We start from the raw sequence: 22,760 nt of genomic DNA, 5'->3' as shown, positions 1-22,760 counted from the left end.
CACAAAGGATTAACAGCGTGGCCAAGTGTTTGTACACTGTGTGTGATGCCGGATACATTTCTTGTGGGAGTGTTTGCTCGAGCAAGTACATGATGCACGGCCTGTCCGCCGCCATTGATCCATAACATTTCCTACGGTAGAACTGTGTGTGTGTGCCTGCAAGATGTTTACCAGCTGCAGTTTCGTGTGTGGGGTTTTTCTTTTACCATTGAGAACCATTTGAAATTTTTCGCAGTGTGAAAAAGATGGACATTTGTACTTCTACAAGGAACCTGTGTGTGTGTGCTGCACATGATGGGTCATAAAACAAGGCTGATAGGGGCCCGGTGCGTTGGTGAGCACATTATCATCAGCTGGCCCCGGACTTTTATTGCCTGCCACACCTCTCAGCCGTAGCACAGCTCACTGGTGTTTTATGAGCGGTGCTCATACATACAAGGCAGCAGGAGAGGTGTAGGAGACGGGCGGCTGCTGGTGGTGGTGGTGGTAGTGGTGGGGAAGTGGGGCTAAGACATAAATTATAGACTGCCGGCTGCAGGGAAGGTACTGCAACAGTCACAAAGCGCTTGGTCGTGAAATATGTGTCCCTCGTTGCAGAGGGAATGATGAGGTGGGCAGAGGGATAACATGGGATCTACAGCAACACTTTAAAACTCCAAGACATCAAGCAAAGTGAGTGGAGCATTAGTCTGAGCCACGTGTATGCATCTCTGCATGGAAGGGACTCACAAGTCCTTAAAGTGGACAAAGAGAACCCGATCAAACACATGAAACAGAAATATTATACTCGTGCAAAAGTATGTGAACCTCTAGGATTGCAAGATAATTTCAAGGCCAACTTTAGAGGAAATGTCAGGACATCTGTCCAAGAGAAACTGGGTCATGCAGCAAGACAACGAGGCCCAAGAACACAAGTGGTTCTACAAAAGAACAGTTAAAGAAGAACAAGATGAATGTTTAGGAACGGCCAAGTCAAAGTCCTGACCTTAATCCAATAGAAATGTTGTGGAAGGACCTGAAGCAAGCAGTTGATGTGAGGAAACCCACCAACATCTCAGAACGAGATGTTGGTGGGTTAGGGTTCGCAGGCCGCCTGCGAAAAGCCCCCAGCCACTACCAGAAACGTTTAGTTACGGGTAACTGCAGTACACATAGCAGATACTGGAAACAAGGCTTCACTGACTTTTACAACTCACCGATAAGAACAAACAATTAATTTTCTCAATTAAATAACCAACCAGCATCTCAGAACTGAAGTGGTTCTGCTCTGAGGAATAGGCTAAAATTCCTCCAAGTTGCTGTAGACCAGAAACGTTTAGTTACGGGTAACCGCTGTACAGTGAAATATTTCCATTTAGTTTGTCTGATTAGATCCTCTTTGTCTACTTTCAGAACTTGTGTGATTATATCTAGAAATGTGGAAAATTCTGAGGGGTGCAAATAAGTTTTATTGTTAGGGTCAGAGGTTAAGGTTACTCTAGATGATGACTGTGCATTGGACGTATTGTGCAAACTGAAGCGTTTTCTCATTCTTATTTTCACTGTTGAGGATTGTCTCTCGCATACAGGCAGTTTGACCCAGATTTCCTGCAGCCTGATTAAACTATTTCGTCTCTGATCTCTAATTCCAGCTCATGTGAGCAGCAGCAGCAGCGGCTCCAATTAAGATGCATTTTTAGAAATGAGTCTGCGTTTTTGTGCCGCACCAGGACCTGATGCCTCGTCGGGCGTCTGTGCCAAAATCGAGCGTGTTCCCACAGTCGCGCTGATATTTGGGAGATTATGAGATCAGCAGAAATGAGGACGCAGCAGCTGCCGTGACGTTTGACTGAAATGTGCCACGAGCGCTCTCACAATGCGCTTGTATCGTCACTAAAATAACTGACAGTGAGTTTACAAGACTAAAGTAAAGATCTGCAAAACAGAGCGTGAACCCTCGTCTGAATTATTTAGTAATTTTCGCCATGATTTATTTGCTTCATTAAGGCGAGATTAATTGTCTATTGGCAGATCCATCGCCTTGAGTTACCAGAGCTGAGTTGTAGCGCTGCTGACGGTGCAGTAGTGGACGGTAACAGGGTCTGTATTGTCATTGTGAATGATGCCACACCTCCGGTCATCAGGCTCAGTAAAGTTGGTCCCGACCTTTAGGCTACACCTTTCTGCCCGGCCCTTACCTCAGACGTGCTCTGCAGCGCTTGGAGAAATAAATCAGCGTTGGGCTTGAGAGGTAAATTTGGACGTCTGCTGCGTTTTCTACTAAACTTGACATTGATTTTGTTTGACTCTGCAGCATCAAACTGCTTCGTAAAGACTTTCTAAAAGAGAGAATCGGTGACAATGCCGAGTCCTCACTCAAATCGTCAATGCCGTCCATCCATCTCTGTTTTGCTGTGTGAGCTACAGTTCTCTGCAGGAAGAGAAGAGGAAGGCGGTCACTAAAATAAGACCTGGAGCTTCAGACTCTACATTTCACTTATAAGCCACAACAAAATTATGAGTCCAGAGTGAGTGAACCATCTCAAGTATTCCACTAATAACCCCTTTTTCTCTTTTTTTCTCTGTATTTTCACCAAACTTCACAAAGTTTGCAACCAGCCTTTGATGATAGTGGAGCATACATTTGGATTTAATTATGGGGCAATAAAAAGAAAAAAATACCTCTGCACATTTCAAGAAGAGGAATGTCATGATTATAATTGCATGAATCATTGATCAGGCAGCACAGTGGCGAGGTGGTTAGCACTGATGCCTCACAGCAAGAAGGTGTGGAGTTTGCATGTTCTCCCTGTGTCTGCGTGGGTTCTCTCCAGGTTCTCCAGCTTCCTCCCACCGTCCAAAGACATGCTGGTTAGGTTCATTGGTGATTCTAAATTGGCCGTAGGTGTGAGTGTCTCTCTGTGTTAGCCCTGTGATAGACTGGAGACCTGTCCAGGGTGGACCCCACCTCTAGACCAATGACAGCTGGGATAGACTCCTCCCCCATAATAAATGTGGATAGAACATCTTCAAGAGACCCTACAAGTCCAGTATCCCTTGTTTCATCTTGTTTTTTTTTTTTTTTTTTGCATAGAAGGTGAAATAACCTTTGACTTTCACTTCTAGTTGTTTCAGTCCAGTTTCTAATGCTGAACTCTGAGAGCATCAAAAGACAGTTGCAGGGTTGCAGGGAGGCTGGAGCCTATCCCAGCTGTGACTGGGCAAGAGGCTCACCAATGAACCTAACCAGCATGTCTTTGGATGGTGGTAACTCAGAACCTTCTTGCTGTGGGGCATCAGTGCTAACCACCAGTTGTCCAGTTTCCCTTGTTTCAGCTTTTTCCTTTTAGATATACTATGACCCGGGTGACTGAGACCCCTCACAGACATACTGACGATATATTTCTGTCAGCTATAACAGAACCCTCCATAAACTCCATAAATTCACACATTGCTCTATGTCACTTGATGCAGTCTCTAAGCCCTCTTCTTTCTCTGTCAATAGGAGTCTCCACAATCTCATTTTGAGCTGTAACCTTTATCCAGCTGACCACCGTGTTCTCTCATAACCGACTCATAAATCACACATGACACCTGTCACACAGAGCAGAGGTGCTCCCCTGGGGAGGTCTGGCGCTTCTGCCGTCTCTCTGCTTTCTACCTCAGCGGGTCCGGCTTTCATCAGATATCGTTCAGGAAGATAATCCCGCTGGTGGTGGTCGTTGGAGGGGGTGGAGGAGGGTGGGTGGGGGATCCGTGTTCTGAGAACCATTTATCTCCCAGCTCATCTGGTTTGTGTTGCAACTGTCACACTGAAGTCTTTGACCCTCAGCAGCGGAGGTCACTCTAACGCCCGTTTATTTATTTATTTATTTTTTATTTAGTTGAGGCATATCTGGATCCGTTGACGTTTATTTAAGTCTTTGGTTTAAAAAGGGTTGTAAACAATTTTAGACTTGTCATCTGCCCCCTGGTGGATTTATCCATGCTCTGCAGGCAGTATCTTTTGGCAGCCTTTTCCAAAATGGCCGCCTTTGTGGACTTTCCAATTTTTTGCAGAGAAACCTTTGCTAATTTTGAAAAGGTTACGTTAGGAATATAATTTATGTTGTCACAGATATTTCAATATGAATACTTACTTTATTGAGTCGACCTATATTTACTTCACACTTTATACTTTATGTTATAGTAAAATCAGGCATCTATATACATGCAATTCTAACTTCAATACATTTCATAATGCTAGCTTTTAGTTTTTTTGACAATTTCTATGCTTTAAACTGATTGTTTTCCATGTTGGTGGAATTTCTAGATGTTTATAAGTGATTTTTCTTGAGGTTTGTCCTCAACACAATTAAATGACTACTATAACCTGTACAATATAAATTTATTAATTCAGAGAAGAAGTTCAGAGACACAAACATTCATTTTTCAGTCCATCTTTGTCTGAGCGAGGACAAAAAGATTTTTTTTTTTTTTTTCAAAGGTCAAAAGAAGAATCCTGTTTTGGAAAACATATAAAACCAGAGAAATGTTTGAAATTGTTCCAGATACAAAGCTGTAGAAATTGTTCCAAAGACATCTTCGTCTTTTCATTTAATTATCTTTTCTTTTCTTTTCTTTTCTTTTTGTTTGGTGGTGGATGTCTTTTAAAGGTCACATTCAATTTCTAACATTGAATTTTTTTAAAAACATACTTTTCTGACTATTATTTCATATGTCAGGCTTCAAAAAGACTTTTAATTGTTAGAATTGTTATTTTTCTCAGATCTGTCTGGACTAAAATAAAGCTGTAATAATAATGATCTTGAAAGAACAGCTTATTCATCGTAATAATTATAATAATAATTGGAAATATGCATATTTCTTGCAGTTGTATGGGATTATTTTTATTTTTTTCAAATTCCCCACATACAGTATATACATGATATCGTGGAAATGTGCATAAAGAGCTTTTAAATTTCTGAAACATTTTAAACGTCATTGCGACACGGTTTAAACATTTTATGGGTTTAACATCCCATCCAGGTATCACCCTTTTTCTTTGTGTAATTTCTATTCAAAAAAACTTTCAATTGTTTAAATTCTACGAGTGCATGACTTCACTTTGCAACTCAGTTACAGTCTATATGTTCTTGGACTGTGTGCAGACTAAGTCAACAGTACATGAGCTCTAATAGTCCTCTGCAGCACAGGGAGCAGTGAGTAAAACCCAGAGGGATTAGGACCATAAGAGCTGCACGTGAGCGGGAGCAACGATCTGTAATCCATTGAGAGAAAGAGACGGGGATTGAAAAAAAAGGACAAATCAGACAGAGCACTGGCGTCATGCAGCTGTCACTTTGCACCGTGGCATCTGGAGGATGGGAGGCACCGGTGAACACAGCAACTCTTTTTTTTCTGCTTCTAGTGTGAATTACTGCAGCCAGAGACGGAGTGTAGCGTAACAGGAAACAAGCAGCAGCATGAAATTTTTATTCTGCTGCACGGCGCAGTTTGGAAGTCAGTGCTAGAATAAAATAGTGGTTTGAGATTAAAATGAGATTTAACTCTTGATCAGCTGTACGCACCAGAAAATCTGTAGGTGTGGGAGTTGACTTCCAGACTAGCAGGTCACAGCTGTGTGAGTGTTGACCTTTTAACAGTCCAGTAACATAGTGAATGCAGTTAAATGAGTCACGGAGGCTTTCATTTATTTAATATAAAGTTCATAAAGAGTCGAGTCAGATTTACACAATGTCTAGCTCCTTTGGAAATTAAACTACACGACCACAATGGCTGTGATTGGTCCTCAGCTTCACTATCTACCCAGATGTCCTCTTTCTTCAGTGGTTTCAGTAAAAGTTGTTCTCTTGCTCAATGTTTAGTTTGACCTGCATGCGCGACGCATGATGTATGAACGCAGAAACCATTTAAATCAGTGAGTTGGAGCACCGTTCTGCAATTACCGCCTCTAAAACGCTCGCCGATGACGATGTGTGAACTGAGCGGCTCATGTTGGAGCTGAAGTTGATAAATGTGCATCAACCACTAAGCTACATACTCCGCGAGAAGTGAGACATTTGTTCTTGCTCCAAGGGCTGCGAGAACAAGAACAAAGTTCGTTCTGGCCAGGTCGTTTATACTTCACAAGAAATTCCAAAGTGTCGAACTCCAGGGAAGTCCTCATAGGCCCCTCCCATACGCACTAAGCATTGTGGGAGATGCTGGAGATGGACGACGAGAGGTACTTTCCTTATTATTTTTGGATGTTGGTCAGTTGTTTTGATGAGCATCAGGGAGCTCACACGCCCACTTCCAATTTCTAACCGGAGGAAAAAAGTTCTGTCTGGTTGACGTGTTGAGAACAAGCTGCAAGAACTACCAAACCAGGCCTGCAAGAACAAATTTCTCACTTGTGTTGTAACGAGCTATACTCCGCGAGAAGCCAGACATTTGTTCTTGCTCCTAGGGCTGCGAGAACAAGAACAAAGTTGGTTCTGGCCAGGTCATTTATACTTCACAAGAAACTTAAGGGCCAAACTCTGTAGAGTAGACGGTTTGTAGGAGGATGAACAAGGGGGAACTTTCTGAGCTTGTCCTTCCTGTTGTGGTCTGCATCACATCGTCACGTTAGCAGTATGAGTTTAGCACATGAATATGCTAATGAGCACTAAATAAAAGTAGAGTGGGACCAGACTGGACGGTCAGTTTTGTCCGATTGAAAAGTCAGAGATAACCGGATTGATGACATGAATGTTTATCCGTCCAATAACTGTCAGGACACATCTACAGATCACTGTGATTCGTCCTTTGGAGACCATCAATATTCAGTCCAATGCATGAGGAGACGGACGACTTTCTTCTCGTATTAAAACGTATTTTTCTTTGGAAGACATACGTCGGCACACATCACGTAGTCTGACTTCTGCTGGCGCTGAACCTCAGTGAAGCTGAACCTTGTTTCACCGAGTGTCATCATCCTCAGAAATCAGGTAACTTTTATCGCCCCGAATGAATATATCTAACGTTTCAAACATAAAGTCTGTGACGTGTTCATAATAGATTATATTTATGGTGTGTCCATAGGCTCAGAAGTGAGAGAGATTAACCTGAATATTTCATTTTTTTCAACCCGAGGCTCTAATCCTCTCCCTGCCTCATTGCCATCTGTCCGGTAGTCACAGCCACACTGGTCAGACTCGCTCCTCATTTTCTCTCTGTGTCTCTTTCTCATTGTCACCCCCAGCATTATGATTGGCTCAAGTAGTCTAGGACAAGCGGGGTATTTTCAGACCTAGACAGTGGACCGGCTGAGCCTTCCTCGACATAGAGGGGGGCTCGGTAAATGTCAAGCCTTGTGAGAGAAGTGCTGATAGGGCACAGGTAGCTCATTATTCCCTGCATAGGCTCTAATTAAAGCGGTACAGTATATATAGATATAGATGTAGATGTCACACCAGGGCCTGCACAGAGGCTAAAGAAAAGGCCACGGCGGAGTAACTGCTGGACGGTCGTTAAAGATGCAGCCGGGGCTAAACGCTGTCCTCTGACCCGTCACTGTCATCTGAACTAGTACAGAGGGAGGGAGTCAGTCCCACAGACGGCTTCAGGCTTTTTGGGGAACCACATATGATTCAGCTTTATACTCGACTACTTGTCTCCACCGTCGCAGAGCAGTCATGTAACCTGAAAGGAATATTTCAGATTGTTGGGAAAGTCACACAGACAAAAATAGAGAAGTTTTATATTTTGTAAAACTTTACAGGATTCTGGGAAAGTTTTACGAATATAAAATCTCATTGGATTAAAACTAGTGATGTTTAAGGATGCTTTGTTTGCAGGTTGAGATATGGAACTGTCCGGCACCACATCCAGACCAACTGAGATCTGGATTTGGATTTGGTTCAAAGTTCCAGACCAAAAATACAGGTAACTGACAAGAACTAAATACCAGTCAGTTCTGAATCATGAAATCACCTTAAAAACGAAGAAGGAGTGAGTTGGCCAGTTGTTTGAAGAAACTTTTAATTTCAGCAGAAGCTTGAGGATTCTCCTTCGGAAAAGCAAATTTCATGCAGAACTTTCTGGACCTGGTTCTGCAGTTAGAATGCATCGGTTCGCTTCTTGTTCTGTTCCTGAACTAAATCAAACTGGTCCTCCATCACTGGAAAAGCCCTCTGAGACATGCGTGATTCTGTACTGGCAGCAAGGTTGATGGTCCAGCACCACATCCAGATCAAGCGAGATTCAGATTGTTTTGCGCAAAAGTGGGTCGGTCCAAGACCTAGAATACTGTTTCGCAGCGAGAACTAAATACCAGTCGAATCTGAATCAGGAGCAAGTTGGCTGGTTGTTTGAAGAAACTTTTTCTCTGCTCTGAAAATCAAATCGCATGCAGAACTTGCTGAGGAGTTACTGCAGGCTGGGTTCAGCGGAAGTTAAGCCTTGTATCTGACTGCAGTGAAGACCAGAGGAAATGCATCCAGTTCAGTTCAGGAAGATTAGTTCTGTTCCTGTTTAGTTCCTGAACTAAATCAGACCGTGTAGTGTGTCCTCTAATACATGCATGATCCTGTACTGGCAGCAAAGTTGTGGTTCCAGAACCACACCAAGACCAGATGAGATCTAGATTTGTCTTCCAGTTCCAGATGTTTTGAGCAAAAGTAGCTTGGTCCGAGACCTAAAGTAATGACTCAGAGGGAGAACGAAATACCAGTCAGATCTGAACCCTGAGCATCAGTATCAAAATTAAGAAAGAGTGTCTTGGCCAGTTGTTTGAAGAAACGTTTGATTTAAGCAGAAGCTTGAGGGTTCTTCTCCCTGGAAGCAAATTTCATGCAGAACTTGCAGAAGTTATTCAACGCTGGACATTGGTTCACTCCAGGAAGATTGGTTCTCTGGTTCTAGATCAATTAGTTCTCTGTCAGAGGAAGATCCTTCTTATTAATGCATGATTCTGTACTGGCCAACTCCCAGTGATAACTAAATATGAAGATGGAGCGAAGAAGGAGAGTGTTGGGTAGTTGTAAAAAAGAAACTTATAAATTCAGCAGAAGCTCCAGGGTTCTTCTCCAAAAAGCAAATTTCATGCAGATTACTGAGCACTGGGTTCAGCAGAAGTTTAGCCTTGTATCTGATGCAATGAGGACCTGGTGCTGTGGGTGAAATGCATCGGATATTTTGCTCCTGAACCAAATACAAATGGTTCTCTGTCAGCTGAAAAGCCCTCAGTGCTTGATTCTGGCACAAACCCTGTAAAAACCACTGTTCTTTGCTTTGTTGTATTTATTAATTATTTACTGAGCTAGCTTTTGTGCTCAACTAAACAATATGCTTCACTGGATAGAATGGTAGTGGTTCTTTGAAGTCATTTTTGTAGAAGTAGATTTAGATTCCTACAACCACTATCATATCCCTGCAAGAGGATTCACTGAGGACATCCAGCAGATCACGTTCAAACAGAAGCAGCAGAAATTCCCAGAGGATTCCTGAACAAACTCAAGTTGCTCACACCCTGATGGAATATTGCATCTTGCCCTCCACTTCACATTTTTCTCAACATGATTCATGCCTGACCTTCTCTAGATGTGCACACGTGTGTCCTGTGGTTTACCCTGGGAAGGCAGTGCAGAGATCTCTGAGCTGTGGTCTCCGTCGGGGGGGGGGGGGGGGGCAGCTGGCTGATGTCTTTGAACCTAAATCCTTGGAGATCTTCCCTTGTCCTCCTCCTGTGACAGTCTGAGGCCTGAATTCATGAATAACGACAATTCACTGGCTTTCTGACATATATCGAGTGTAATCAGATCTGCAGCGTGGCCGTGACCTTCGGAGGAAGACGAGGCTAAACGGAGCGGAGGAAAAAGAGCTGGTGTGGCGTGGAGATCAAAGTTAACTCCGTACCAGGACAAAGGCGTCTGATTTCCTTGGTGCAGTGATATGCAGCACATTAAATCAGTGTGTTTCCTCAGGAGAATAAACCCCAAGTGACGTTTCTGTTCCACGCCGTCTTCAAACTCCACCACATGCAAGTCGGTGTGAATATTTTACTGAATATGGCTGGAGGCCATGAGGGAGGTGGTTGCATAGTAATAACACACAGTGAAGCGCTGAAGAGTCTCCTGTCAGCGGGCTACCCAACACACATCCATCATCCCCCCAGAGAGCGTCAAATTAGCAGAGAGCCAAACAGGTGGCTCGCCAACAGATGCCAAGGAGCTCGCTGGAGAGAGATTGAGGTCATGTTTGTTTAATCGCCTCGGGGGTTAAGTACCAGATGGATTTGACGTCTTTTTCATGTAATTCAGGAGAGAGGGAGTTGCATAACCGGGTTGTAATGTTAATGTGGAATTAGATCTGCCTGCAAGGTTTAAAGATCGGATGACATTAAAATTGGATTTTTGATCTGCATTTGCATTCACACCCCCACCTTTAGACATCGAGAGAAATCGTCTCATTGGCTTTCCTTTTAAGGAGCGTGGTTATTACTGGCATCGCTCCGAGTTATTGAGAGCTAATGTCTGAGGCTGGATGTGATTAGTGAAGGAAATGTCATTATCTGATACGGAGGATCAGCTTGAGCACTGGTAAAATATTAAGTTAACAGCTCTAAAGTAACTTTTTAATGTTTGGTTGAAGCCGCTCCTTATTTCTCTTAAAAGAAACATGAGCATTTGCATAAAGAGTTATTTATATTTATGCTATCGATTACGCTTTTCCCTCAGTTAAGCCTTTAAGCTATGTATTGGTTGTAAGGATGGCAATGTGTTAGGTTGAGTTGCAGCCTCTAGAATTTCTGAATGTTCCTGAACAAGGTGGAATTCCTAAAGAGAATCCAGTCAAACAAATGAAACCAAAATATATATACTTGTATCCTTGTGTTTGTTTATTTGGTAAAAAGTGTCAGGACATCATACACAAGGAGGTCACCGCAGATACTGTGAGTCATTTTTATACATGGGACTTCTGAGGGTGTCCTGTGGTGTCTGATCAACAGAATGTTGTTCGTGGGGGGCCTTTGAGGAGAGGGGCCTCTGTGGATCATCCCACAGATACTTGATCAGTTTGGGATCTAGTGAATTTGGAGGCCAGGTCAACACCTTGTGCTGTTCTTCATGTTTTTTTTTAGTTGTTCCTAAAGTGTTTGTGTGTGTGTGTCTGTGTCAGGCTGCATCCTGCTGGGGATGGCTGCTGCCATCAAGGAGTGTCATTGCTATGGGGTGGGGGTGCCTGGTCTGGTCTAGGTGGGTGCTACATGTCTAAGTAACATCCACACCAATGAATGCCAGGTCCAGAAGTTTCCCAGCAGAACACTGAACTGTCACAAGATGTTTTAAATGTTGTTTACTTCTCCAGTCAGTGGTCATAATGTTGTGGCTTAAGGGATTAAGCGACAGTCCAACAGTGACTATGCCACAGTGTTGCAGGCGATGCTAACTGAGTTGTTGCCTTTGTTTCTGGTAGTATAGTTGTACCATTCGTCTGGTTTTGTTTGCTACTGATCCTGGTTGCGTGCTGATAAATATAATATTTCTTTAGAAATCCTTCCGTACCCATGATGCTTCACTCATAACCCACAATTTTTGCCAGATCTAGTCTCAATATTAATGACTGAAACTAAGTGAATTGAAGACAGAGCAATCATATCCGCTACTGGAAGCAATGTTTTTCTGTAAAAATATGATGACACATACTGTTCAGACTTCCTACATTTCACCGTTGCTGCAGATGCAAACGCGGCGTTCAGAGGACACGGCGTAATGGAATTCTGGCTCATCTTCCTGTGTTTTCCAGCGTGTAAATTGGATGCAGTAATCGCCTCGAGCAGCAAATGAGATGATTTAGACGGTAATTTGAGGAAGACAACTCTGAGGTCAACGGAGTCCGCCCATTCATTTGCATGCACTTCTGTTTCCCTCTCGCCTTTTCGTTTGTGTTTTTCTCACAGTCAGACTTCTCTTACCATCTGTCAGGCTTTAATGCCGACAGTAACATCCTGTTAGGGAGCTGCTTCTCACCATCAACACTGATCCTAATGGCACCAACAGGCAGCCGCCGCCTTCCTGCCGTCTCCTCGTGTTTCCACGGAGGAGCCTCAATCAGCTGCAGAAGATTTTAATCTGCATAAATAAACGACTAGTTTAAGTTTTAAAAAAGTTACCCAAGAGTTACGCAAGCACACAGATACCACTCTATATGAAGTTATTCTAACAAGACCACACGCCACAGGTCAGTCTATTTGCTTGACCTTTCTTTTCTTCTTCTTCTTCTGTCTTTCATTGCAGGAGCTTGGTGGACAATGAGCAGAAGCTTCCAGAGACATGCCTCCTCACTCCCTGAGTTTCTCAGCATCAGAAAACCATCAAGATTAAAAGATTTACAAAGCAACCGAGGGTTCAACAGTTACTTTATACCAGGACTGCAGAGTTTCTCATCTTCTCTTTGCTGCAACGAGGATCAGTAGCAACTAAAACCAGACTAATGGTGCAATTACAAAGGCAACAACTCGGTCAGCATTGCCAGCAACACTGTCGCAGAGTCGCCGTTGGACTGTCTCTCAATCGCTTAAGGTTTGGAACAGGAAACACGTCTAAAGACTTCAGGGAATCCAAAAAAGACTTGAGGACATAGAGTGACACTTCTTCTATATTTCTGCTTAAAAATGACTCAAAACATCAGCAGATTTTCATTTTCAAGTCCCGAAAGTAGACAAAGAACCTAAACATACACCTGAAACTGAAATATGGTGGTCATAATGTTATGCCAGATCGGCGTATTAGTCATTATAGTAGTTTTATTATTTTTAAGTGTTATTTAGTTGTTTACAGTAATGATAACAGGAGGGAGGTGATGGTGGGGTCAGTGAACTCATTATTCCTTCCTGCTATTATCACAGAGATCTGTTCTCTTTATTTCTCACTCGCTCGTTATTAAGTTTAGCCGCTGCGTTATCGCTGCCGTGGCTTGGAACGGCTTCTTCCCTTCAGTCATTGTGTCAGCGAACCCCCCGGTGTCGTACAGTAACAGAAGCCCGGGGCCTCGACGGCGAAGCATTTGTTTCCAGAGCGACTCCCCGAAGCCTCTAGTTCGCAATTACCATTAATGACGTTTCCAAGCCACCGGGCAGTTTCTCATGAAGTCACATTCATTGTCGTGGTGTCAGGGCTGCTTCGGCTGCAAGATGAAACATTGCTGCTGCTGCTGGTTCAGTTTGATCACACATCTAAGATTGTTCTAAATGTTCAGCCATAAGAGCAAGCATGGCGGTCCAGCCTCAGATATCTCAACAACCACATGGATTGAGGTCAGATTTTCTTCATTGTCACAAAATCCTAGAGACTTTGACGTATTTTGATGTTTGCATTTAGCTTCTGAGGTTTATGTCTCATGAACCTTCGGATGAGCTGCTGTGAAATTTGGTGCCAAAGGTCCCTCAGGATGATAAAATGACTTTGGTGTGCAGCAACACTTTAGACTCTGATTAACTGGGCACTGGTGTATCGTCATCGTTCTGTGATTATGACCCTCAGCTTCCCCTCCCTCAATAAGGTCAGTTAATGAGCTTCCTTCCTACCAAGGTGTGGTCATCTGGATATGTCAGGTATGTGTCAACCCTTTCATGTCTTTAGTAGTGTTTATACTGAGCTTAGTTTGGCCTAAAGCTTGACTGTGTGCCAGGGATGGTCCTTCTGACTCCTACAAAACATTTGATGGCGATTACACAAAGTTCTTTTTTTTTTTTTTTGCGGCTTGAAGAACCTTTCTGTGATAGTTTTGAAGCCTGTTTAATGCTCGAGGCTCCTCACTTTTATCCAGCAGCATGTGTCAAAATGCTCCAAGCGCCTAAACTTGAAAGTGGTGAAGCTTTTCCACGTCTACCGTCCAGCTGCACGTCTTAGACTGATTAGTTTCTCTGCATTTTAACATCATCTTGTGTGATTCCTCCAAGACGCTGCAGACGACGGATCAGCAGTTACCGGAAACATTCTCCTATTTTATGAATTTTGTAGCAAAATAATTAGACTTTTAATCTGTTGTTCTATATTTGCTTTTAAGAAGAATAAACGCCGACTCTTCTCTCAGAAATGAGCTTAAATATGTTTCTGTTAGACTCCAATTTATATCCTTAATGTGTTTAATCCATAATATATATTCATGCTGAATAAGACATGAATAGAACTCGTGTGATTCCTCCGAGCCGTTGTAGATGACGGATCAGCAGTTACCGGAAACATTAGTTACTGTTATTGCTGCATGTCTTAGATGGCTCCATTGTAAATGAGTAAGTGTTTTGTCTTTATAGCTAACATTTGCTTAATAAAACATGAGTCTAATTAGCCATTGTGTGAAGAAAAATAAATTCTATTTTATGAATTTGTAGCAAAACAAATTAGACTTTAATCTGTTAATCTACATTTGATCTAAAGAAGAATAAATGCTGACTCTTCTCTCAGAAATTACCTTGAACATGTTTCTATTAGACTGCATGTCATATCCTTATTGTGTTTAATCCATAATATATAATCATGCTGAATAAGACATGAATAGCACTCGTGTAATTCCTTCGAGCTGCTGCAGACGACGGATCAGCAGTTACCGGAAACATTAATTACTGTTATTGCTGCATGTTTTACACGGACCAGTTTGAAATGAGGAAGTGTTTTGTCTTCAAAGCTTTTTGACATTTTCTAAGTCAAACTTGAGCCTAATGAGCCATCGTGTGCAGAAAAAGAAATCCTGTTTGATGAGACAACATTTTAGCCTCATGATTATGCTTTAATCTATTATTCTACATTTGCTCTAAAGTCGAGCTTGTTCCTGTCAGACTGCATTTTATATACACACTGTGTTTAATCCTAAATACAAGATAGTTTCCTTTAAACCACAGTTTAACTGTTATACATTTGTGCTGAATAAGACATGAATAGCACTCGTGTGCAGTTTTTCTTTTGCCCTTAATGGAATTCAGCCCCACAGATATAAAGTGAGAAGCCCTAATTGGGTTTATTGAGCCGTTGGAGGTTTCCCCTCATTCTGTTGTGGTAAGAGGAGTGAAAACGAGCAGAGCTTTCTGCTGCCGCAGCACTATTGGATGTGGAGGATCATGATGTAGTCAGAGTCATCTCCTATCCCAAGGACATGTTCAGAACTTACCCTGCGCTCCCACAGGCTCATCTAGTTTACTCCAAATCCCTTCTTCTTCTTCATCTTTTTTTCTGCCCAGGTTACTTTTATGAGTTTGCATTGTTGTCTTTCAGGTGCTGTGTCGACTGTTTCTGGAGCCTTTGATTGGTTGTGAAGAAAAAAATAAAGCCTGATATGAAAGCATGGTGTTTGGCCTTCAGTGCAGAGAAGGGAAAGAGAAAGGGTTCGTGTGTTATTGATTGTTCATGGATCTGACGGAGACCTTGTTCTTATGTAACCGGAACGTTCTGTGAGAATCCATCCACACTTACAGACACCTGAAACGCAGAGCAGGGCTGAGTTTAACCACGCCTGGAGCGCCGCATGGCGTGTTTCCTTCCCCTCGGTTCAGATGTTCTCCACCACACAGACCAGCTGCCCTTGAGCAGGAGAAATAATAAAGATAAAAACCAGGATTCTGTCTTTGTCGGCCTGAGCCGGAGTTATGTAATCCTCCGACTCACTTGTTGTTGATGATAATTTCATTTTCTTTTATCACCTGCTTCATCAGTTAAAATAATCCATGAAGCTGCTACTGCCGCCAACATATTATCATAATCAGCTGCAGCTGGACAAACGTCTCTGGATATTCTCTGTGAGGGAATAATCAACAGTTTAGACTCAACTCTACAACTCTATTCTCCTAGATTCAAGCTGAAATGTACTTTGGTCTTGGTTCATAGCAGCATTAAAACATTTTTACAAACAAAATAATATTTTAAAATGTCCAGTTCAGCAGGAAACTGACTGATCTGGCAACACTGAAAGTTTGTTCTGGAGTCTCTCTGTTGGGAACTGATTCTGCTCCAGCAAAGATCTGACTGGGCCAATCAGATCGTTCGGGGGCGTGGCTTAATGTGGTGATGGAGATAGACTGTATAAAGATGGACAGAGGAACTGCTCCTTTTTTTTTTTTTTCAAATGTATTTATTAGTTTTTGTTTGCAAATTACAGCAAATAAAACAGTAGGTCGCTATTACATGCAACAAAGCAAACTTTTTCTCCCTATTCTCCCTCCCTTCCCCTCTTCCCCTCAAAAAAGTATAAGAAAGAGGTATTAAAACAATAAAAATAATAAAAAATAAAAATAGAGCAAAAAACAAAACAAAACAAATAAATAAATAAAATAATAATAATAAATAAATAAAAAAAACATATATATATATATATATATATATATATATACAAATTAAATATATACAAAACGTATATACATGCCCGCATGGACACAGATACACATACATATACATATATGCACACCCTCACTTTGATTAACTAAATAGATAAATATTGGAAACAGTTGTAGCACTGATGCATTTCAAGGGCGTTTCTCAGGACATTATGTCGCACCACATGGACAGTCTACTCTCTCAGAGCCTCCTGCTGTAGCATGTTACCAACATTGGCATCCTGTCTTAAAAAACATATAAAAGGTCTCCAGACGCCATCAAAAACATGTTGTTTCTGTCTAATAATGTATGTTATCTTTTCCATTATCATGTTTGATGCCATCTCTTTGATCCACCTGCCAATTCTTGGTCCATCAACATTTTTCCAGTTAAGGGAAATGATGCGTTTGGCTTGTAATATACACATATCTACAAATCTAGATTCTTTACTTTGTAGTTGTGGGATAGTTGGATATATACCCAGAAGAAAAAGCTTTGGGTCCAGCGGTAACTTCCTAGCTAATACTTGATCAATCATATTAATAATATCTTGCCAGAAGGATTTCACCTTGACACATTCCCATACGCAGTGGTACAACGTTCCTCTTGCGTCATTGCATTTAATACATGTATCAGGGATGTTATCATTAAACTTGTGCAATTTGACTGGGGTTATGTATGTACGCATCAGCCATTTATACTGAATAAGTTTCAAGTTGCTGTTAATTGTTTGTTTCTGAGCTTTCATACATGCCCCTTTCCAGTTTTCCAGTGATATTTCATCCCCTATATCTTCGTTCCACTGTCTCAACTTATGATTTGAAGATTCTTCAGACCCGGATATGAGCAAATCATACAGCGATGAAATTAAACCTTTACCATAACAATGTCCTGTAATTGCTGTCTCTAATGAGGAAATAATAGGTATGTCCAATGAATAATGTTGAGATGACGATATAAAATTCCTAATTTGAAGGTACTTAAAGAAATGCGTTTTTGGGATGTTATATTTGGTTGATATTTCTGAAAAGGACATAAATACGTTATCTTTTCTGTACATATCTTGCACTTTCCTTAATCCCTTTTCAGCCCATGTTCGAAATCCTGGATCACTACTCCCTGGTTTGAAAAAGGCATTACCCCAAATAGGACTAAAACGTGACCAAGACGGATTGATGTTCAAATATTTACAAGTATCAAACCAGATGTCAATCATATTTAGTACAATAGGGTTATTTGTATTTTTTCTCAAAGTTTTCCGGTCCGCTGAATACAAAAACAAGTTAAGTGGTAAGCTAGGCCTCACCGAGTAGGATTCCAAGTCCTTCCAGGCAGGGTTTTTTTCGGAAGAGAAGTAGAACATGATGGACCGCAGTTGAGTTGCCCAGTAGTACCACTTGATGTTTGGGCACTGAAGGCCTCCTCGGTCGTATGGAAAATATATTAAGGATAAGCGTGGAACTGCTCCTTTAAAGTGAAGCCAAAGCAAGTAGAGCTCCCCTGGTGGCTGGCTGCAGTATAGGTCAGAAGCTCCACCCCCTCCATGTTAGTGGGCGGGACTTGGGTCGAACTAAAACACTAAAATACACGTCAAATAATTTATGTTCAAGGATGGTTTCTGTCATTTCAGGTAGTTAATATAATGTTGACGTTCATTATAATGTTAATGTTCACGTGTCAATCTTTTGGATACGTTTTTTTTAATTACCAGACTACCAGTTGCCATGCCAGCCACTCCATAAAGCGGTTCTGTGGAACCGTGAGAGTTGTAAAAAAAAGATTAAGAACAAGTCCAGTGTCTAACCCACCATTTCCTTGTAACAGGTGGAGGTAGAGCAGAACGTAGTATTAATTAAACGAAAACGTGAGTGAGTCTGGAGGAAGTGTGGGCGGGGCATCAATATTACGGCTCCATGTGGCTCCACCCTCAGACCGTACTAATCAGACTCTGGCTCCAAAGTCGCAAGATGGCGCCACCCGTATCCCCGGGAAGAAAGCGTCAATTTGCCCAATGAGAGGAAGAGGAGATGCATCATCCATATTTATATACAGTCTATGTGATGGACAGAAGAGCAACAATAGTTATACACGTCATCTGAGCAACTCCTGCATGTCTCTGATTGGTTGGAGGACTATCCAGTTGATCCAGAGTGCATGTTTTTATGCACTGTGTGTCTCTGCAGAAGAGAAATAAATCTGGAAAGGACTGACGTCTGGAGGAAGCCAGCGTCCCATTCAAATGAAGCAGTTATTTACATTTTCACATCCTCTGATTGGTCGCCTCCTGTTCTCGCCGTTCCTTCCTCACCTGTCATCATCTCACCAGGCCAGACATCCGTCAGGCCGTCACCGCTCCCTGAGCCGGCAGCGTACACAAGTGTGCACACAAACAGACACGAAACAAAAGTTATGCAGGAATATATTCTTCTGCATAACTTTGCAGGTGCAAATATATTCCTGCATCCACTAGTAGTTCATTCCTGCACCGCGCTGACTGGAACGTGGAGACTCTGAGAGGCGTAGGAGAAGTTAAGGCAGCCTTCTTATTAGTTTCTGTTTTGTTTCTCATCTACCTCCTGCTCATTTCTCCCCGTAAAAGATTCCTATGCCAGACAGAGAGTGAGCTGAGCACAAGGGAGGAGAGCTGGAGCTCCCTTGGCGTTTGAGCTCAAGAGACTCTGCACAAAAACCCCCATAATGTCTCGTCCCGACGGGGGCGTCTCGGCTGCTTTCAAGTTCAAATGAAGAAAAAGGAGTGAAGCTCGCAGTTTGACTGAAGCTCTCCGTCGTCAGCTTAAACTGGTACGACGCTAAAGAACGATGTGTAGCTACAGGTGGGTGTCACCTGGGTGGAGGTGGATCTCTAATCCGCCACTCACGCTCTCCGCAGGTCGTTCCTGCAGGTTCAAAGCTGGCGCCCCTGAGATTTTAGTGGGGTTGATCTGTTGATTCGTCCTGCTGTGCCTCAGCTAAACACCTTTAATTCCTGCATGAGAGAAAAGTTTATGAATGAGTGATGACGCTGACAGGAAGTGGGTGCAGAGAGTGCTCAGACTGTCGGTTTTGAAATGCTTTTTTAATAAGCAGCTACCGACTGGTTTGATGAAGACGGGGGAAGAGGGAGATCTCTCTTTCCTGTTTAATAAAAAAGTATTGTTTTGCTCTGGACGGTCAACCTACGAGTGAGACAGAGACGATATGACAGGCACGGCAATATTTGGAAACTTTATGCTTTCTCTCTGGATAGGTGTCCCGTCGGTGTCTCCCTGAGGAAGGCGGATGTCAAGGCGAGGCGGATCGTTGCCACTCTTCCTCAGGCTTCCTCCACGCCTCCCTGCACCGGGCCGACCGGAGCCTCCTCCAGTACGTGACGGGACACTCTGATGCCTTGGAACAAAAATCAGGCCTGGGCCGGAGCCAGCAGGGCCTCCAGTAACGCTCAGGTTCTCTCCAGGTGAGTCGAGGGAGTCGAGCGCCTCTGTCCCCGTTTGACACCGACCCGCTTCGCCACATGCATTTTAACTTTTGGATGTGAGAGAAAGAAAAAAAAAAACACTGTTTACAGAATTCTGTCACATCCCAAAGTAAATCCTCGTCTTCAAAGTAAAGGGGAATTACCGCTCTGACAGATCGAGGAGCGCAGAAGAAAGAGAAAGCTAACGGGAGCTCAGGGGGCCTGGAAGACTTTTTAAGGGATGGTGATGATTCTAACGTGATTATTACATTTTCATGACCTCAGAAACAAATGCACTTTGTGTTTGTTGAAACGCAATAATTCAATTCTCCTAGAAGAGTCACCAACGATTATATGAATTCCTGCAGATAGAAAGCCCTTGCTTGGATTTTAAATTGCATCGTATAAGAAGATAAAGATACTAGAGCAGCACTAAACACAGTCTCACTGCAGATCGTGAGATAAATCACAAAACTGAATCAGTAGGTTTGTGTCGGTTTCAGCCGGGAGACTCAAAATCCTCATTTCAAGTTTTGTTTTTCCATTTCTCTCGCTGGCTTGGTTCAGGTTTAGCAGAAGATCCCAGCGTGGTTCGAAAATGCACCTTTTCAAATATGAGGCATGAAAGATCTATCCTTTATCCGTCCATGCGTCCAAAGACGTGAAACATTTAATTAGATCGCTGCCGCAAAAGATCAATGCCTTCAAGTCAGCCGGACTGATGTGAGCCCAGACTTTACTCATCTCTCTTTTAAAGCAGTAACATTATCAGTTACAGCAATAATTGAAGTCAGACGTGTTCCTGACTGCTTCCCTCTCCATGGGAAGCATGGCGAGTACATTCTGACTCGTTTAGTTTCACAGGATAGCCTTGATCTCTAGCTGACTGATCTGGATTTCATTCTGGGGGCGTTTCAGTAGATACAGAGAAAAAATACCTTCATATCAGTTGTCTCCTGATTGGCCCGGCAGATCTTTGCAGGAGCAGAATCAGTTTCCAACGGAGTTCATGCACAGTGTGTCTCTGCAGAAGAGAAATAAATTTGGAAAGGACTGACGTCGGAAGGAAGCTAGCGTCCTATTCAAATAAAGCAGTTATTTACATTTTCACATCCTCTGATTGGTCGCCTCCTGCAGGAGCAGAATCAGTTCCCAACAGAGAGACTCCAAACCAAACTTTCCCTGACTTTTGTGGACCAGGGACGTTTGGTCAGGCTTCCAGACCTCTTGGAATAAAATAATATTCTAGCATCAGCAGTTAAAACTGACTGTCTATGAGAACAGCCTGTGCTATTTGCAGCAACATTACGAGACGTTACAGAAATTATACAGCGAAGAAAATACATCTACATCAATCTGATAGTCCTCCGACCAATCAGAGACCTTTAGTTTTAAACTAATCCAACTCCACGGCACTCAGGTGATTTGTATGACTGTTATAGGCGGTTTAGACTTCTGCATTAAGTTGATGCAGAAGCTACAGCGACAGCCCAGACCCTAGCGTCGTAGCCTGACGAGCTGTGATTGGTCCGCTTGGTAGCAGCGTGTTTTCTCTTTAGTATTTCCGGTTGCTTCTCCATCTCTGCAGTTTGCAAATTGATTTGTACGACTCGAATTTGGCAAAATTTCTGCGAAATTGCCATTGTTGAAAATGAAGGAAGTAGAAACAAACATTAACCCGACTGGCAAAAAAAAGACACAGCGCCGACTAGTGTTTGGGTGGAGTTGTTACAGAGCGAGCCAGACTGACGAGCGCAGAAGTAGAAATGTCTCGTACGTACGTAGGTTACGCAAATCAAATAACTAAAACAAAACTTATCCAAAACAATGTCACTTGAACATTCATCAACATTATATTAACTACCTAAAATGACAGAAACCATCCTTGAAAAAAATTATTTGACGTGCATTTCAGTGTTTTAGTTTGGCCTAAGTCCCGCCCACTAACATGGAGGAGGCGGAGCTTATGATCTATACTGCAGCCAGCCACCAGGGGGAGCTCTACTTGCTTTGGCTTTACTTTAGAGGAGCTGTTCATCTTTATACTGTCTATGGTCCATCACCTCATTAAACCCCGCCCCCAAACGATCTGATTGGCCCAGTCAGATCTTTGCTGGAGCAGAATCAGTTCCCAAGGGAGAGACGTTCAGATCAAGTTTCAGTGTTGCCAAACTGGGCAGTTTAACGCTCAGTTGGGTGATTTAAATTTTTATTTTGTTTGTAAAATACCGGTTAACTAAATGTACACTGGTTTGAGCTAATGTTGTTCTGCTCATTACTTTTTAATGCTGCTTTGAAACAAGACTAAAGTGCTTTTACTCTTCCCAAGACAGTACGCTTGTGCCACTTTCTACTTTATGACAGGCTACGCTAGTGCAAGCAATCAAACTAAATATGTTTTTTCATGTGTTTTGGCAGATTTTGATCTGTGTTTGGACTGGAAACCATCGACTGGAAAACTGGTGGACAGGCTTTACTGCAGCGTGTCAGACTTTCATGCATTTACCTGAGAATTTCAGCTTTACTACGACTTGAAGATGACGTAAAAGAGAAGAGAACAACATACTATCCACAATCAAAATTGGCTTTGGGTGAAAAGAATTAAATGTAAAGCATCTCTTCTTCTCTGGTGCATTTGTCTTTGAGTTTCCACCACTGAAAGGTAATGCGCTGTGCTGTGTGTAGTCCAAGTGTAGATCAGATTTTTCTCCCCCGTGGGGCGCTGATCCCTGTTCTTTGGAAGCAAAGCACTTATTATTAATAATTCAGGACAGGACCCACTTTATTATCAGGTGCAGAGCTCGGTGCAGAGCTCGGTGCTCTCAGCGAGCGACGACTCGGCCTAAAATCCTCTCGTCTCTGGTTCGGGTCTCGAGCGGGGATTCAGGAGGTGAAGGAGTGGAGGAGACTTGTCTACATCACATGTTTGTTAGAGAGCATAAATTAATGAAATGATATGCAGACAATGTCTTCTAAGACTAAACCAGAAGCGTAGA

General features: G+C 42.6%; 1 protein-coding gene across 1 annotated transcript in view; it reads left to right on the top strand.

Annotated features, from left to right (window-relative positions):
- The window catches only part of LOC311506241 (uncharacterized protein), a 125,758-nt gene extending 103,213 nt beyond the window's left edge, over nt 1-22,545 (top strand). Inside the window, exons 3-4 of the mRNA XM_084570123.1 lie at nt 19,558-19,764; nt 22,183-22,545. Of these exons, the coding sequence (XP_084426249.1) occupies nt 19,558-19,746 (189 nt within the window). The 3' untranslated portion in view covers nt 19,747-19,764; nt 22,183-22,545. The remainder of the gene's footprint in view (nt 1-19,557; nt 19,765-22,182) is intronic.
- The last annotated feature ends 215 nt before the right edge of the window (nt 22,546-22,760 follow it).

Source organism: Chelon labrosus, assembly GCF_963514085.1.
Source record: "Chelon labrosus genome assembly, chromosome: 21".
Taxonomy (NCBI): Eukaryota; Metazoa; Chordata; class Actinopteri; order Mugiliformes; family Mugilidae; genus Chelon; species Chelon labrosus.
Note: the sequence above shows the minus strand (reverse complement) of the source record. Positions and strands in the feature narration are given on the sequence as shown.